At 42.4% G+C, this 17,858-nt stretch overlaps 1 protein-coding gene across 2 annotated transcripts in view; it reads right to left on the bottom strand.

Moving 5' to 3' along the window:
- The window catches only part of PRMT3 (protein arginine methyltransferase 3), a 109,940-nt gene extending 92,412 nt beyond the window's left edge, over nucleotides 1-17,528 (bottom strand). Inside the window, exons 1-7 of one of the 2 annotated variants that reach the window (XM_034769794.1) lie at nucleotides 17,411-17,528; nucleotides 17,188-17,326; nucleotides 15,792-15,874; nucleotides 12,417-12,466; nucleotides 10,785-10,887; nucleotides 8,000-8,153; nucleotides 2,846-2,990 (exon numbers count right to left, since the gene is read on the bottom strand). In XM_034769794.1, the coding sequence (XP_034625685.1) occupies nucleotides 2,846-2,990; nucleotides 8,000-8,153; nucleotides 10,785-10,887; nucleotides 12,417-12,466; nucleotides 15,792-15,874; nucleotides 17,188-17,326; nucleotides 17,411-17,435 (699 nt within the window). In that variant the 5' untranslated portion in view covers nucleotides 17,436-17,528. Of the gene's footprint in view, nucleotides 1-2,845; nucleotides 2,991-7,999; nucleotides 8,154-10,784; nucleotides 10,888-12,416; nucleotides 12,467-15,791; nucleotides 15,875-16,283; nucleotides 16,395-17,187; nucleotides 17,327-17,410 lie in introns of those variants that run through there. The other variant, XM_034769795.1, reaches the window with a different exon arrangement.
- Between the last annotated feature and the right edge of the window lie 330 nt (nucleotides 17,529-17,858).

Here is a 17,858-nt window from a genome sequence, read left to right as displayed (position 1 = left end):
GTTTTTTTTCTCTTAATTAATTGGCCTCTCAGAGTTGGTAAGACAACTCCCACCTGTTTATGCTCTCTGTATGTGTGTATATATATCTCCTCAATATATGTTCCATTCTATATGCATCCGAAGAAGTGGGCTGTAGTCCACGAAAGCTTATGCTCTAATAAATTTGTTAGTCTCTAAGGTGCCACAAGTACTCTTGTTCTTCTTTTTGTAAAGTAATGCACATTGTAAAAAATAACCCCAACTACACATACAATATGATGGGGGATAATTTAGCTACAACGAGTCAGGAAAAAGATCTTGGAGTCATCGTGGATAGTTCTCTGAAGATGTCCACGCAGTGTACAGAGGCGGTCAAAAAAGCAAACAAGATGTTAGGAATCATTAAAAAGGGGATAGAGAATAAGACTGAGACTATCTTATTGCCCTTATATAAATTGATGGTATGCCCACATCTCGAATACTGCATACAGATGTGGTCTCCTCATCTCAAAAAAGATATATTGGCACTAGAAAAGGTTCAGAAAAGGGCAGCTAAAATGATTAGGGGTTTGGAACAGGTACCATAAAAGGAGAGATTAAAGAGGCTAGGACTCTTCAGCTTGGAAAAGAGGAGACTAAGGGGGGATATGATGAGGTATATAAAATCATGAGTGATGTGGAGAAAGTGGATAAGGAAAAATTATTTACTTATTCCCATAATACAAGAACTAGGGGTCAACAAATGAAATTAAATAGGCAGCAGGTTTAAAACAAATACAAGGAAGTTCTTCTTCCCACAGCGCACAGTCAACTTGTGGAACTCCTTACCTGAGGAGGTTGTGAAGGCTAGGACTATAACAGCATTTAAAAGAGAACTGGATAAATTCATGGTGGTGAAGTCCTTTAATGGCTATTAGCAAGGATGGGTAAGGAATGGTGGCCCTAGCCTCTATTTGTCAGAGGATGGAGATGGATGGCAGGAGAGAGATCACTTGATCATTGCCTGTTGGTCCACTCCCTGTGGGGCACCTGGCATTGGCCACTGTCGGTAGACAGTATATTGGGCTAGATGGACCTTTGGTCTGACCCAGGACGGCCGTTCTTATATGTTATGACCTACCAGGGCCAAGATAGAGAACCAAAAAAAATGAGCAAGTTGTGTGTGCATGGTTCTTTGTTTTGTTTTGGTTTTGTTTATTTTAAACCAATAAAACATGTTAAATTAATCCTAAATTTGTTTGTGAATCTAACAAAGTTTGCTGTCACTTCAAATTAATGAGCCAATATTTTTAATGTAAAAAACTCTCAATAATAAAAACAAGCAAAAAAATGTTTGTATGTGTTGGATAGGCATTTAGAGCTAAAAACTAGGCATATACACAAGAACTTACATACCATAACTCTGGTATTTTCCACATTTTATTGGGCAGAAATCAGATGTTACTGAAGGGATTTTAACATCACAAAAGTTTCCTGAAGCCAGTGAAATAGAAAGATTTATCAAAAACTACAAAACTATCAATTCTTTAGAGGTTCAGGATCTTTTAGTATAGCTCCAAAGCAAGGTACTATGAACTGTTGGTACAGACAAAATGGTTTTACTCCCATCTGACAAAGTACTTTAGAGCTTATGATTTCAGATTATCTGTGTGACTGACTTAAAAAAAAAAAAAAAAAAACACCACAACCACCTTTGGCCCCATATTTAAAAGTCATTGTGTTAGTCTACCAGACATACAGTGCTGAGGTAAATCTGATCGTTTCCAAGTACTGCACATACCTGTTCACCACTATGCTTTTCATTTTGGAAAGCGTATTACTTTCTGTATCCACAGATACCTGTGCCACAAAAGCATTTCTGCAAGAATGCTCCATAAAAAACACATTGGCTGCTCAATGCTGTTCAAATGTACCATAAATCAAACGCAGAGGAATTTTCCAAGGCTAGGACCCATAAATGTTTCAGAAAGCAGGAAGCCTAAATCTGCTACCTATGCTATACAAGAGTGAGTGTACTGTATGGCTTCATATTTTAGTTGATTTTGTTTAGATACCCATATTCTTTCTTTATTATGAAATTGCAAAATTGCTTTATGATATTTCAGAGCAACAAATTCCTGTCCTTTTACACTACACAATATTCTTTTTTCAGAGAAGAGGTACTAAAGATTTTGGGTTAAAATAAAGTTAAACTTATAAAATCAAGTTAACACTCGCGATGAAAGGATTTTGTTTGTTTTTTGAAAAGTTCTGGACATTCTCTTTTAAATATATTTTCCATTTTTAAATACTTTACTATTTAGACAACCCTAGTAATTGTTCAATGTAATGCTTATCAATATACTAAATGGAGTTCAAATAATTTCTGAATAACTACATAAATTGGCAGACATAGCATTTAAAGTTTTAGTGTGTTTTTTTGCTTGCTAACTTTTCATCTAAAGAGCAGAATAAAAAATGAAGGACATTTACTGTTTATATCGTATAGTAGTGTATAGAATTCATCCACATTTCTACAGCAAAAGAAACAAAAGCGGCAAGAACAGACTATGTTATAGATATTGAGAGATGAATATTTTCTTACTAGCAATCAAGTATACCTGTAAGCTCAATATACTTTTATTAAATTTCTCATGTTTCTGGTAGTTAAGAATGTATACAACAGGGATCTAGATACAATGGCAGCTGAAAATACAAGCTCTTTTTGTGTGATTCTTTCACTCTCGCTCCCAGGATAAACCATTAAGCAGCGAAAGGGTTAAAAATGCAGCTATTCTGCAGTGTATATTTACAGGCACGTAGCTTTTTTTCATCCCATTTTTCCTTCCTAGTAATGAGTAAGACGCATTTGTGCTGACTTTCTAACCTTTAGCATCTCTTCGTGTATCCCATAATGCCCATATGAACTGAAGTAAACGCCATCCTCATCGTCCCGGAGTTCCGCAATGGCGCTAGATGATGATGAGTTGCTTCTGACATCTGCGTTCATCACAAAATCCTGTGCAAATTGTCTGTAATCAATTTGAAACATACCCTTGAGACATGTTTACGGGACTATGAAAAAGAGGGATGGGGGGGTGGAAGAGAGCTGAGAGGAGATAAGGAATACAGACTGCAGAGGGCCTTTTACAACACCAAAACTCCATTATGGCTTAACCGTGCTGAAACTCCCCCTACTGGCTTCGAGAAGAAGCTACTGCATGATTTGCTATTTTCTCTGCATTTTGACACAAGCATTTCTTCCGCATTTTAGACACTAAATTCCAGCAGTGTGAAGTCTGTAGTGTTTCATTTATCTGCCTGCTATCCCTGCACTCTCCATCTATTTTGGAAAAGCATCCCAATTACAACCCACCTGATTTAGATTTTATTATTTTTTTGTTTTGTTTTTAAGAGAGAAATTCCCGTTTTGCAAGCTGTTTCTATGGTAACAGTATGTCAGAAGTCAAAATACAGAATGAGACAAACATGACAGACCATATTATCTAGAGATGTGGTTCAATATCATGACACCTATAAAAACTACTCTAAAACACACCTACGTTAGTGATTTATGGAAGGTCTAGTATATTGACAACTAACAAAATTAAAAACACAGAAAACCAGGCAGGATTGATACAAATAATGATTAAAAAAGATATTTTAATGCAAGTTGATTTATTTTAATGGTAAAAGATTTTTTTTCCTTTTTGTGTTGCGAGTTCTCCACCTATTTCCCCTTTTATAGTCTTAACTTGCTGAAGAGGCTATTTTGTTCGTTGTTTCTTGTTGATGTCTTGTTTCTTCCACGAGAATTTAGTTTTCTCAACTAAGGAGGTTGCCACTGAAAATATTCTTCTATGCTAAAAAAAAGATAAAGACGATGGCCTCACAGTAAGAATACTAGAAACTCAAACACAAAACTTATGAGTAAACAGCTTGTACTATATTTGCAGCCAACAGCATCTTCAGATATTCTGAATTCCCACAAGTCAAGCAAAAAGAAGTGCTTCAACCAGCCTACACTCCTCAGAGTCTACAGTTTGAAGTCAATGGGACTTGTTTTGTTAAGTGCTTTTTGAAATCCTGCATCTAAATCACTTAGGTGCCTAAATATAGTCTTAGTAGCCTAACTTTATTTTGAAAATTTTGGCTTGTTTGTACAAAAGATTTCAGAATAATGTTATTAGTTTATTGGAAATGTAGTTACAGAAAAATTTGTTCACAATGAAAAGTAAGTAACAAGCATTTTATGCCACTAAGAGACAAGTTTTTAACGAAATACAATTTTAGCCCGACGCTACAAATGCTTAATTTTACACATGAGTAGGACCACTATTCATGTGAGCAAAGTTACATACCTGCTCAGTGTGTGGAGGAGCAGGGCAATATTTTGTTTTCTCCTATTACAGTTTTGTACATTTCAAATAAGAATCTTTCAATAGCAGAATTTAAAAAACAGAATTTAGTTTTGTTCAGATAAATTTTAGTTTAAAGTTGCAATAATACATATTTTCAAAATTTGTTTTATGAAGTCTCAATCTGGTTTAAAAAAAAAGTTTTCTTTTTTGTTAAATGAGATCATTTTTTAAAGTCACCCTGCCCCGATGCCAGGGTTATGATTTTCAATCAATTCAACTGTAAGGAAACTCTAGAGCTAAACTTCCAATAGAATGAATTTTAAGACTGTCAAGAAAGATCATGAGAAATATCAACAACAAAAAAAGGGTTGCCATTCAATTGGACACCGATGATAAATTCAAGATAAATGTGACATATCTTTAAATTTGTAAATTGTCAAATATTGTAGGTTGCAACCTAGTTATGTTTAGAAAACATGGTTACTTTTGCCACCAGTTAATCAAAAGATTGTTACTGTTTACCTCCAACCACATACAACTGCACTCTCAACTTGTCAGCTCAAACTAATCATCATTAGAACAGGACTGTTTGGACTGGCAACCTTTAAGGAAAACCCAGGTGCAGCAAGAAATGTTTGTGATTCTCTAGGTGACTGTCCTCCCACTAATTGCTGGAGACAGCTTTTAATAATTTTAGAAGCCTCTGTGCTCAGATGAGATGTAAAACTGAAGTCTTGAACATGTGGTCATTTAAACTTCTAAAGCATTTTTCATAATTGTAGAGACGTGAACCCTGACATACTGATTAGGAAGATGTAGATACAAACCCCTCTTCTCTTATTTTTATTAAGCTAAGGGTAGATAAGTTACTAACATTTTAATGGCACCAGAAGAAAATCATACAACACAAACCATGATTTAAAAATTTAATCCTGGCTCAAGAAGAGACTTCCACTTTGTAAAGATCACGCTGATATCCCATGAAAGTACTAGCTTATTACAGGGTCTCAAATGCAGCATGCTCTTTGTAAGTGTAATTACTAGGTTCTGAACAAGAATAAGTTTGTATTCCACATGTTTGTGTAGTACACAGAACTGTAATTCTGTAACTTGAAAGCATATGGTGGACTCAAACATCTCACATTATGTAACATGTAAGACTTCTTTATACGAGAGAGATTCCAGGGGACTGGAAAAGGGCAAATATAGTGTCCATCTATTAAAAAAAGGGAAATAAGGGCAATCAGGACAATTACGGAATAGTCAGCTTAACTTCAGTACCCAGAACATCAAAACATTTACAAATGGAGATGCGCAGTAAAGCACAAATAAAGCCACAGAATAGGACCGAAGTGGATGTAAAAGCCATGACAAGCCATTCAAAAACCTAAAAGATAATAAGGCGATAAATAACAGTCAGCAGGGATTTGTCAAGGACAAATCGTGTCAAACCAACCTAATAGGTTTCTTTGACAGGAGAAGAACCCTCGTGTATGGGGGTGGGTGGGAAGAAGTGGTAGACGTGGTACAGCTTGACTTTAGTAAGGCTTTTGATACTTGCATGACCTTCTCATAAACAAACTAGGGCAATACAACCTAGATGGAGCTACTATAAGGTGGGTGCATAACTGGTTGGAAAACTGTTCCCACAGAGCAGTTATCAGTGGTTTACAGTCAAGCTGGAAGGGCATAACAAGTGGGGCCCTGCAGGGATCAGTTCTGGATCTGGTTCTCATCAATATTTTCATCAATGATTTAGGTCAGGGGTAGGACGGCCCATGGGCTGGATTAGGACCACCAGCCGTTTTAAGCTGGCCTTTGAGCTCCCGCTGCGGGGTGCAGGGTCTGGGGCTTGCCCTGCTCCGGCACTCCAGAAGGGTAGCAGGGTCAGGAGCCATTCCACATCAGAGTCAGAGGGGGGCAATGCCATGTCTTCCGGGAACTATGTGCTCTAATGGCCCTGCTCCAATGACCCCCTCTGGCGCTCCAATGGGAGCTGCAGGGGCAGCGCCTGCAGACGGGGCAGCACACAGAGTTGCCTGGACGTGCCTCCGTGTAGGAGATGGAGGAGGGACATGCCACTGTTTCTGGGAGCTGCTTGAGGTAAGCGCCGCCCAGAGCCTGCATGCCTGACCCTCAACGCCGCCCTCCAAACCCCTGATCCCCCTCCCACCCTCCAAACCCCTCGATCCCAGCCCAGAGCATCCTCCTGCACCACAAACCGTTCATCCCCAGCCCCACCCCAGAGCCCGCACCCCTAACTGGAGCCTGCACCCCTTCCCACACCTCAACCCCCAGCCCAGATCCCCCTCCTGCACCCTGAACTCCTCATTTCTGGCTCCATCCCAGTGCTTGCACCCCCTCCCACACCCTAACCCCAATTTTGTGAGCCTTCATGGCCCGCCATACAATTTCTATTCCCAGATGTGGCCCTCGGACCAAAAAGTGTGCCCACCCTTGATTTAGGTAATGGCCCACAAAGTACACTTATAAAGTTTGTGGACAATACCAAACTGGGCGGGGTTTCACGTGCTTTGGAGGATAGGATTAAAACTCAAAATGACCTGGACAAACTGGAGAAATGATCCGAAGTAAACAGGATGAAATTCAGTAAGGACAAATGCAAAGTACTCCCCTTAGGAAGGAACAATCAGCTGTGCACACACAAAATGGAAAATGACTACGTAAGGAGTAGCGCAGAAAGGGATCTGGGGGTCATCACAAATCACAAGCTAAATAGGAGTCAAGAGTGTAACACTGTTGCCAAAAAAAAAAAAAAAAAAGCGCAAATGTCATCCTAGGATATATTAGCAGGAGTGTCATAAGCAAGACATGAGAAGTAATTCTTCCGCTCTACTCTACACTGATGAGGCCTCAACTGGATTATTGTGTCCAGTTCTGAGCACCATATTTCAAGAAAGATGTGGGCAAATTGGAGAAAGTCCAGAGAAGAGAGACAAAAATGATTAAAGGTCTAGAAAACAAGACCTATGAGAAAAGATGGAAAAAAACTGGGTTTGTTTAGTCTGGAAAAGAGAAGACTGAGGGGACATGATAACAGTTTCAAGTACATAAAAGGTTGTTACAGAGAGGAGTATAGGACAAGAAGCAATGGGCTTAAACTGCAGCAAGGGCAGTTTAGGCTGGACATTAGGAAGAACTTCCTAACAGTCAAGGTGCTTAAGCACTGGAATAAATTGCCTAGGGGGTTGTGGAAACTCCATCACCGGGGATTTTTAAGAGCAGGTTAGACAAACACCTGTCAGGGATGGTCTAAATAATACTTAGTCCTGCCATGAGTGCTGGGGACTGGCCTAGATGACCTCTCGAGGTTCCTTCCAGTCCTGGGAAGGACTGCCAACAGGCAGCAACCATAACTTCTTAAATAAGGGTGATTCAAGGTACATTAATACTTCATCTTTCCAATGCCGTTGATTGCGTCAACTGGAGTCAATTTAGTTGTGCTTCAACTTGCAATATTTTTTAAAAACACCACGATCGACACTATTTGCAAACAAAGGCAAAACACACAGATGAGACTAATGCCCTCCTGGTGCTAACTTACATTTGAATTCTGCAGCTTGAGTTTCTACTGACGGCTATTATTTCCTGCACACATTTCTGTCTACCATCCAGAACACTGCCAAGTGTTTCAGAAAAAGCTTCAATCAAAATCTTACCTCATTTTCTGAAGATCTTCTTGTGCTCTGGCTAATGCTGTTTCTGCAAGCTTTGCTCTGTGTTCTGTACATTTCAACTGTTCGAGGATTGCTGTGTTATCACTTAATCCATTGGGCTCTGAGATGTTTGTAGAAGCATAAAGATCCTCTATGTCTAATGAAATAGAATAAATGTTATCAACCCATCAACTGACAGCATTACCTAATTACAGATACGTGTGTGTGTGCGCGCGCGTGTGTATGGATGTAGAAAGAAAGAGTGCCTGATGCTGCTACCTTCATTCACTAAATAGTACCTTATTCCACAAGTATCTTCACGGATAGGACTATTGGCACAGCAAGATAATACTTAACATAAATAAGCATGGAGGAGGTAGGCCCTTAACACCAGTACATCCCCCACCCCACCAAGAAAACACCCTACCTTTCAAATGTGTCTGAATACTAGTCTTCAGCTAAAGGGAAAGTCTGATTTGTTAAGTCATGAAGCCAATAAAGGTGATACACCTTGCTTTACCAATTACCTTAGCCGAGAGCTAGAAGGGCTATTAATTCAAAAGACAAGTTGCTCTACAAGATGAAGGCTTTCATAACTAGCATGTGACAAAGAATATATTCACAGCCCTTCAAACTCATCCCTCAGGGTGTTGTGGAGCTTAATAAAAATGTGTGAGATGCTTTGAGATCGATAGGTAAGCAGAATTCATTATTATTAAAATAGTGCCTTGGCCTCAAAACATAGGTCCAACCTTGCACCCACTGAACACAGCAGACATAACTCCCACTGGATGTCACAGTGCAGGATTAGGCCCCACCCACACTTGGGAGATGGGGTTATCGTAATTGAGTCTCTTGCATGGTAGAGCACATGGATCCTCTGGCTTGTCTTCCTTGGACTAGCCAGAAGCACTGCAGAGAAAATGAGCTTGGATTTAGGGACCGAATACACCTTTGCTTTGATCTAATGGAGCTATGCTTTTCTAGGGGGATTGCACAAGGCCAACAAGAGCTGTGGCAACAGAACTTCTAGAACCCCAAATTTTTACTTCATGCCCCCCCCCTTTACCTCTATCCATGCCCTCTCTCCCCATAGCTGGGGCCAGGACCAGGCCATGGCTCTGGGAGGACAGGGGTGGGAGAAGACATGGACAGGGCAAAGAGGCTGGGACCACAGCTGGGGATGGATGCCAGGACCCCAGGGCACGGTGCCAGGAGCAGAGCCCCGGGTGCAGGGCCAGCAGCAGACAGGACCCGGGCACAGGGCCAGGACCCTGCACAAAACCTGGGGGGTCCAGCAGCACCCCCCAAATCCCTGGTTCCCATACCTATGTCTAGAACTGGTTAGGGTCATGGAGCATGGGGAAAATAATGCTTCCACACCACTCAGAACAGGAAACAAAATCAGTATCCCTACCCTAAAGGCAGACGCCAACATGAGCATCAGGAGGAGGATGCAGGGCAGAAAACTACCGAGAGGGAGGGAGAAGGAGAGGGAGCAAGCACAAGCATGGAACGTGTTAGAAACCATCAAAACGTTTACAATGGAGCTACACAGTAAAGCACAAAAAAGCCACAGAATAAGACTGAAGTGGATGTCAAAGCCATGACAAGCCATTGGTAAAACAGCCCTGAAGCACAGGACATTGCTCCTGAAGTCCTGGAGCGAGCCTTATTTAGATTTTGTCAAGCAGCTTGGAAGTTACTTCAGTGGATCAACAGCAAAATCATAGCTTCCTCTAGATACAATTTGGATGTTCTTAAAAAAAAAAAAATGAACTAGAGATATATAGAGAGAATAATGTCTAGTAACAGGAATAATTGGATTTAAAAATCATACCCCTGCTGGTAGGTCAATACTCATTTTACCCAATAGATAAAAGTGAGAGACATGTTTACAGCATGATTTTCTGAAGTGTTGAGCACCTCTAACGCCTAATAACCTCAAATGGAGCTGGGAGTACACAGCACCTCTGGAAATCTGGCCCTTGGCAACTTGCTCAAGTATCACATTGCAAGTCAGCGGCATATTCAGAAAAATCCCGAACTATCAGTTGGTTAGGAAAGGGAAACAATCCCCTATTCCCTATCTTGTGTGCTACTGCAATACAGAAAGTTTTAAATAGGACAGGGCCCCCCTTGTGCTAGGTAGTGTACAAATACAGGAGGACATGGTCCCTGTCCTAAAAAAAAAAAAACCACTTACAATTTAAATGAAGGAAAGATGCACCAAGTGAGTGACAAAATAGTATTGGCAAAGGGGAGGAAGAATACAAGTAACACAGATATAAATTGAGAGAGATAAACAAGTGATTTGTATAGGTCATCAGAACTCCAAGGTCGAAATACAACTCTATAATGTATAATTTTGTTATATTATTGTATTTATTGGGTACCTAATGAAAGACAACCATTATAAAAGGTGAAGTAGTTTTCAAAGACACAGATTACTGCCTCTAATGTGTTTATTTGCATGTGTTGAGATTAAGTACCCAAATGGAATATTCAAAGATGTTTTGCTGCAGCATAAGAATGGAAATTCCATAAACATTTAGAGTTAAGTGTGACACTCCCTCCCCAATCTGTTCATACAACCTCTTATTTTTTTAATTGATACAAAATATTCATAGATCACGTCACTTGACCATTTTGGATAGTCCATTGCCCTGGGAAATGTAAATCTAGCCCATCTACATCTATATTGTCTCATGTGGGATGTACTAAATTAGGAAAGGGGCGAATTCACTTATTTTTCTAGCAAGGCTATACTCTGATTAAAAAGTCTTACCAAACTGAAGTAATAGATCATCTTCTAGTTCTGGTTTCAAGTACTCCTCTTCCTCCCAAGGCAGTGGGCTGCTGAGAGAATTCAAGTACTCTGCAGTTGGTTTCTAGACAAAAGTTAAACGAGCATGTGGAAATAAGGTTCTTCAAAATCATAGGACCTTAGTTTAAAAAGTAAACTACAAGACATAATTACTTTAGTTTAACTCCCATCATTAAAATCACCCGGGCTACGAGTGTCTAAATGACTTATTAAAATAACCTTGTAGGAAAAGCTGAGAGAGAAGCATTACTGGGCAACATGATGTAGAGCAGACGTTCTCAACCTTTTTCTTTCCGAGGCCCCCCCACAACATGCTCCAGGCCCTACTTGTTCCACAACAACTGTTTTTCTGCATATAAAAGCCAGGGCTGGCATTAAGGGGTAGCAAGCAGGGCAACTGGCCAAGGCCCCATCCACAGAGGGCCCCCGCAAAGCTAAATTGCTCAGGCTTCGGCTTCAGCCCTAGCCCCAAGTGGCAGGGCTTGGGGGCTTCAGCCCCACATGGCAGGGGCTTTCTGCCCTGAGCCACAGTGAGTCTAATACCGAACCTGCTTAAGGACCCCCTGAAACCTGCCCGCAGCCACCCAGGGGGCCCCAGATACTTGGTTGAGAATTGCTGAAGTAGAGACAGGTACTCCTGGATTCTAAATCTGGCTCTGACAACAACTGTGACTTGGAGCAAGTCACTCAGAGCCCAGTTTTTACAAATGCTGTGCCTCAGCTCTAATTAGTTGTACGTTCAGCACATCTTGAGGGGAAAATCAGGCTCGAAACATCAGTTTCTCCATTTGGACCATCGCAACAATTACCTACCTCACAGGACTAATAGTAAGATGTAACTAACTAACAAGTCCATACAACTTGAAGATGAAAGCATGCCTGGGCATTACAGGTCTCAAAAATGCTAAGTTGTGTAAGACCCCATCCATGCTAAAACTAAACTGTATCAGGAGAAAGAGTTACAACACGTTAAGTTGTAGTGTTACAGGGACATGAAGCAGCTCTGAACCAGATATCCTGACATCAGTAAAACAGAGACGAGGCCTGAAACAATCAAATTAGAAGTGAGCAATACTTCCAATACTACTTAGAGTTCTCTCCTTTTGCACTTTCTACCCACCTTATGTAATGTAGTCTTAACTACCAGAAAGTGATTCTGTACAGACATGGATCCAGTGGCAAGGAAACCCCCTCCCTAAACTGAATGGAGCAGCAGCTGTTACTCCAGCTGGGGCCAGGCTGGTAGGTAAATTCCACTCATTTCATCAAATCCCAATATGCAGCACAACCACATGAAGCCCAATTACTTGGACTTTATAGAAAACAGGAAACATTGCCCTGGAATGAATAAATCTTGTGTCTCAATTTTAAAATATTTTTAATTTATTTAAGGTGGATTTTACAAACTAAAAACTAAAAACCACTTAAGCTGCTCAGAGATCTGCATAAATCCATTTATAAATTTTAAAACAATTTCCACAATTACTTATTTCTAGAGACTTAATGTAGGATTATTCCATAAAAACAAACTCAAAATATTTGTTTTTCCCCATGCACAAAGTAAAAAATTCAAGTAATAAACTGTCCACTTACCTTCATTCTAACAAAGTTTATTAGCTTAATGTATCCATAAAACTCAAGTGCTGCAAAAGAAAAAAAGCTCATGTAACACTAAAATCACATAATTAGTTGTTCAATTGGCCAGTGTTCCCGGGGTGCACACTATTATTCAGTACAGTGTCCCTATCTTAATTTGCCATCTACATTGTTCTGATATTTTTCTTCAGGATTAAATGTCAGATCCTTTAATTCGGTCTTCAGTTTATATTTGCTACACACTAAAAACTGAACACATGTAAACATAGATTATCTAACAGGGAATTCTGTCACTTAGCAAACAGCTTTCCACCTGGCTTGCTGAGAAAGGCAGCAACATCCACAGCAACATCAATAGTAAGACACTCTGGCTAGAAACCGGAGTATAAATGCTGGTATTTTATCCCATGACAATTCTGATACACATTAGCAGCTTTCTAATTATTGAATAAATTCTGTCAGCTAGGACTAATTTATGACAAACAATCCCTTAAACTGGCTATGTAGCACAGTAACAAAAGTGGTTTAAACATATCCCATATTTGCTATACAAGGACAGCAACAAAACTATTCCATTTGGTTTCTATATTAATCTATCATTTACTCTAGTTCAAACCATGCTGCAGAGAAAGATGAAAGGCCTCTCCCCCACCCCTGTCTGTCAATCTGACCTGGGAGAAAATTCCTTCCCTACCTCAAATACAGCAATCAGTTAAGCCTTGAACATATGGGCAAAACCTAGCAGACAGATACCTGGGAAATAATTCTGTCATAACTCAGAGCCCTCCCCTCGGGGCGGCAGGGGTGCGTTGGCCCCTTCTGGGAGCGGCGTGGGGATGGGGCAGGCAGGGAGCCTGCCTTAGCCTCGCTGCGCCACCGACCGGGAGCCGCCGGAGGTAAGTGCTACCCAGCAGGAGGCAACGCCCCAACCCCAGTCCTGAGCTCCCTCCCAGAGCCAGCACCCCAAACTCCTTCCTGCACTCTGAACCCCAGTCCTGAGCTCCCTCCCAAAGCCAGCACCCCGTACCCCTTCCTGCACCCCAACCCCTTGCTCCAGCCCTGACCCCCCTCCCAGAGCCAGCACTCTGTACCTCCTCCTGAACCCCAACACTCTGCCCAGCCCAGAGCCCCCTCCTGCACCCAAACTCCCTCCCAGAACTTACACCCCATTGCCTCTTTCTGCACCCCAACCCCCTGCCCCAGGCTCAGCTCAGAGCCCCCTCCCACAGTGCGAACTCCTCAGCCCCAGCCCAGAGCCCACTCCTCTCCTGAACCCGCTGCCTCATCCCCGTGAAAGTGAGTGAGGGCGGGGGAGAGCAAGTGACCCGGGAGGGGGTCAAATGGAGTGAGTGGGGTGGTGCTTTGGGGAAGGGGCAGGGCCTCAGGGAAGAGGCGGGGTAGATCCTGGGTTACCCTTAAATTCAAAAAGTGATCTTGGGCATAAAAAGGTTGGAGACCACTGTTATATAATATTCCAGTCCTCCTCCATATGGGAGTTATCTCCCAACTTTGCAACAACCACAAATTTTATTAGGACACCCCCAATTTTGGGGCCAAGCTCATGAATTAAAGTATAAAATAAAACTGGCCCCAGGACCAATCTTTGAGGAACTCTACCAGTACCCTCTCTCAAGCCTGACAGCTCACCTTTCAGCAGACCCGTTGTAGTCTCCCCTTTACCCAGTTCTTTACCCGCCTTTTGATTCTCCTATTAATCCCTATCTTCTCCAATTTAACAATTATTTCCCATATGGAACTGTAGCAAATGCTTTACTGAAATCCAGGTAGATTACATCTATTGTATTTCCTTTGTCTAGAAAATCAACCTCATCTTTCTTTGACAAGACAACTGGTTTGGCGCATCTACCCTTTGTAAAGGTTTGTTCTATTTTACCCCAATTACCATTTATTTCTGTTTCCTTAACTACTCTCTTTCAAAGTTTGTTCTAAGACTTTGAATACAATTGAGGTCAAACTAATGTGCCTGTAGTTTCCCAGATCACTTCCCCTGCTTCCCCTTCTTAAATATAGGTACTATATTTGCAATTCTGCAGTCAGGGCACAATCTCCAAGTTCAGAGATTCAATAAAAATCCTTGCTATTAGGGTTGCAATTTCATGTGGTAGTTCCTTTATTATTGGATGGAGATTATCCAGGCTCCCTGATTTGGTCCCATTAAGCTGTTTGAGTTTGGCTTCCATCTCCGATGTAGTAATTTCTACTTCTATATCCTCTTCCTCATTAGTCACCCTGCCACTGCCCCCCAAACTCCAGATTACTCTTCTTAAAAACTGAGGCAAAGTATTAGTGTAGGTGTTGAGCCATACCTACATTACTTTAATCTCCATCCCATCCTCAGTGCTTAGTGGTGTTTTCTTTTTATTTATATGGTTTAAGAATCTTTTACTATTGGTTTTAATTTCCTTTGTAAGATCCAATTCTGCTTGGCTTTTGGCAGTTATCACTCCCCACACACACCCCATACTTCCTGACCTTCAAGAGGTAGCTTTCCTAGCTGATCCATCCCTTTTTCGTTACTTGCAAGCTCTCTTAATAACCTGTTTGAGATCCTTGTCCATCCAGTTTCATCTGCAACCCTTCCCTACATCCCTTCTCAACCCCCACTTTGCTTCGCATGCAGGCTTCTGAAAGTTTTAAGTCAAAGTTGCAGAAACTAATTTGAAGCCTCTTCCCTATTCTCTTCATATCCAATCCACATCCTACTCTCTCCCTAATAGATAATTTCTGAGATTTATCCTACACTACTGGTAGAACCATGACAGGGACCCTGGTTACAGCATGACTGCCCTGACACCATAAAACAGTTCTATTCTGCAGTGTAAATAGGTCTTATTTAAAATCATCTAAACACCAATGTGTCAAAAAGATAACAGCCTTTTTAAGGCAACAGTAGAATTATAAATGTAAATGGGACTGCATCTGGTGAAAAACAGTTGAGGCATTTTCAGATCTTAGAATGCCCTAGTACAAACATGGCTGTTCAATGTAGCAGGTATGAAAGAGCTAAGAAAGGAAAATGGCTCCTGGGTAGATGCGCTCAGCTATGTTAGCAGTAACTGTCAGACACTGTTCACACTTAACTGATTCTGTCTACAGTTTAGACAGATCTTTACTGATAGATATAAAGAACAAAAAGTGCCCAACATGGAAATGTTGTGTAGAAATTTTATTAGGCTCAGTAGGGTATACATGGCCCAGACAGAAATGTGTTTTGTTTGCCAAGTCTTCAGAAAGAGGTTTTTGCTCTTTTTAAATTATTTTCCTTTCTTCGTCCCCACACACACGCAAAAAAAAATTAAATAAAATGTCATTTCATGGCAAAGAGTTAAAAATTATCACAGAAGTACTTACCATGCTTATGGATCATGTTACTAATATTAAACTGATGCACCAATTTACAGTGGGAAAATGTATCTTCAGCAGAACTGAACAGCCTGCAGGTAAAAAGAGAGAGATGAATATACATTGAGTCAATAGGTATTATAACACTAATTTAAATTTAGATTGTTTAGAGCCAGGTGTGACATACATGCAAGAGAACTAACCTATCCCATACTGCTGCTATAAATCATTTAAACAGACTTTTGCATTTAGTACAGGAACTATTAAGTGGTGCCTAAATATTTCTTACCTACCACAACAAAGCTGTGTAGCCTAATTGTTTTTTATGGAGTGCTTTGAGATAATGTGATAAAAATCTTGGTGTTTGTCTGTTTTAAAATTTCCCACAGGATTAATTTTATTGACAAAAGCTAGATGTCCGGCTATGATTTTAATGTGTTAACTGGTAAAGAAGAGTTCAGATCTGGTACTGGGTTAATGAAATCTAATTGTGGAACATACCTCCAGTTTGGGGTGTCTACCCTGCTTTTGAGTCTGCCCTGAAGCAAGCAATCATAAGACTCTCCAAACAACATGACACCCATGTCACATGAGAATAAAAGCCTCTATTTGCTGAAGAATAGAGTAAAGAGAAAGATAGTCCTTTGTTTTCCTCAGAGAAACACAATCTTTAAAAAAAAAAAAAACACGATTTCCCCCTACTTTAACCTTGTCCCTGTGGACTCTGTATCTTTCTAGCAAAAGAACTCCAAAATTCAAACTATTGATCTATTTATTTTCACAGCCTGTGCCCATCACTATTCCCACCTACAAACTAAAGTTAATATTAATATTACAATAACAACTAGAAGTGTCAGCTGAGATCAGAGCCCCGTTGTGCGAGTCACTGTACAAACCTAAAGCATCAGATCGTAAACTTTAGAATAGGAATTAAGCAGACAAGACACCGTGAATGGGAACAGAAACAGGGGCACAGAAAGGGAGCAAGAGTTACCCACAATCACTCAGCAAATCAGCAGCAGAGCTGGGCTCGACTGACAGGAAAACACGCAGGAATAACGTGCCCTAGGATATTTGCTTTGAGAAAACAGCACCGCAAACACAAACCGCTCGTCTGACGGCAGCTGGGAGCAGGCGCTGCAGGCCCCAGCTGCCAGGCTGGTTCTAGGAGGCAAGCGGGTGCGAGAAGGGGGAATGAAGGGCATCATCCCAGTGAGCAACAGACAACTGGGGAGCGACTACGGCAGGCCGCCCGCGGGGCCTCTCCCAGCCAACCACCCGTGCCCGGTCTGCCCGCAAGGGCCCCTCCACCCCCAACATCAAGCCAGAAGCAGCCACGAGAGGCCGAGGTAACCGCTCCCTCCTCGGGCCCCCAGCGACCAGCTCCCCAGCTGCGCTCACGAACCGATCACAGAAGAGGCAGGGGGTCTGCCGCTCCGGGAGGTCCTCCTCGTCCTCCCAGGCCTCCTCGCCGCCGCTGCTGTCAGACAGCTCCGGCATCTCCGCCGCCTCCTCCGCCACCGGCGGCCGGCCGGGCCCCGGAGCTGCGGGCACAAGGGAAAGATGTGAGCGACCCGCGCGTTGCCCCGGGGGCTGGGGAACGGGGCCGGGGCTGCCTGGGTACCCACCTGCGGGGGCTGCTCTGGAACACATGCAGACACCACGGAGCGCGCCCCGCTCCGGCAGCCCACCCACGTGCGTGCGGGGAGTACAGCGGCCGCTCCGCCCCCACTTCTGGGTTATTGCTACAGCCATCGCCCAATAGGGTTCGTAGAGAACGTGCGTGGAGGGGCGGGGCCGAGGTTACGGCGCCGGAAGGAGAATGGGCCAAGAGGGGCTCCTCTTCCAAGGGCTTGCGGGGAGGGTCACTGCTCGGTTGAGCAGCCCCTGCTGCCCGGCGGGGGAATAGACCCCAGACAGCGGGTGGGTAAACGCCTGGCCAGTGTGAGAGAGGGGGGCGGGGCGCCGGCCCAGCTGGCTGCGGGGAGCGCTGCAGCGGAGGAGGATCCCGGGCTCATGCCGTGCGTGTGGGCGGGTCTCCGCACTGCCCCAGTGCCGCGGGCTCAGCATCACGCC

Source organism: Trachemys scripta, chromosome 4, assembly GCF_013100865.1.
Source record: "Trachemys scripta elegans isolate TJP31775 chromosome 4, CAS_Tse_1.0, whole genome shotgun sequence".
Lineage (NCBI taxonomy): Eukaryota > Metazoa > Chordata > Testudines > Emydidae > Trachemys > Trachemys scripta.
The sequence above is the reverse complement of the archived record's forward strand: the minus strand, read 5'-3'. Positions and strand labels throughout refer to the sequence as shown.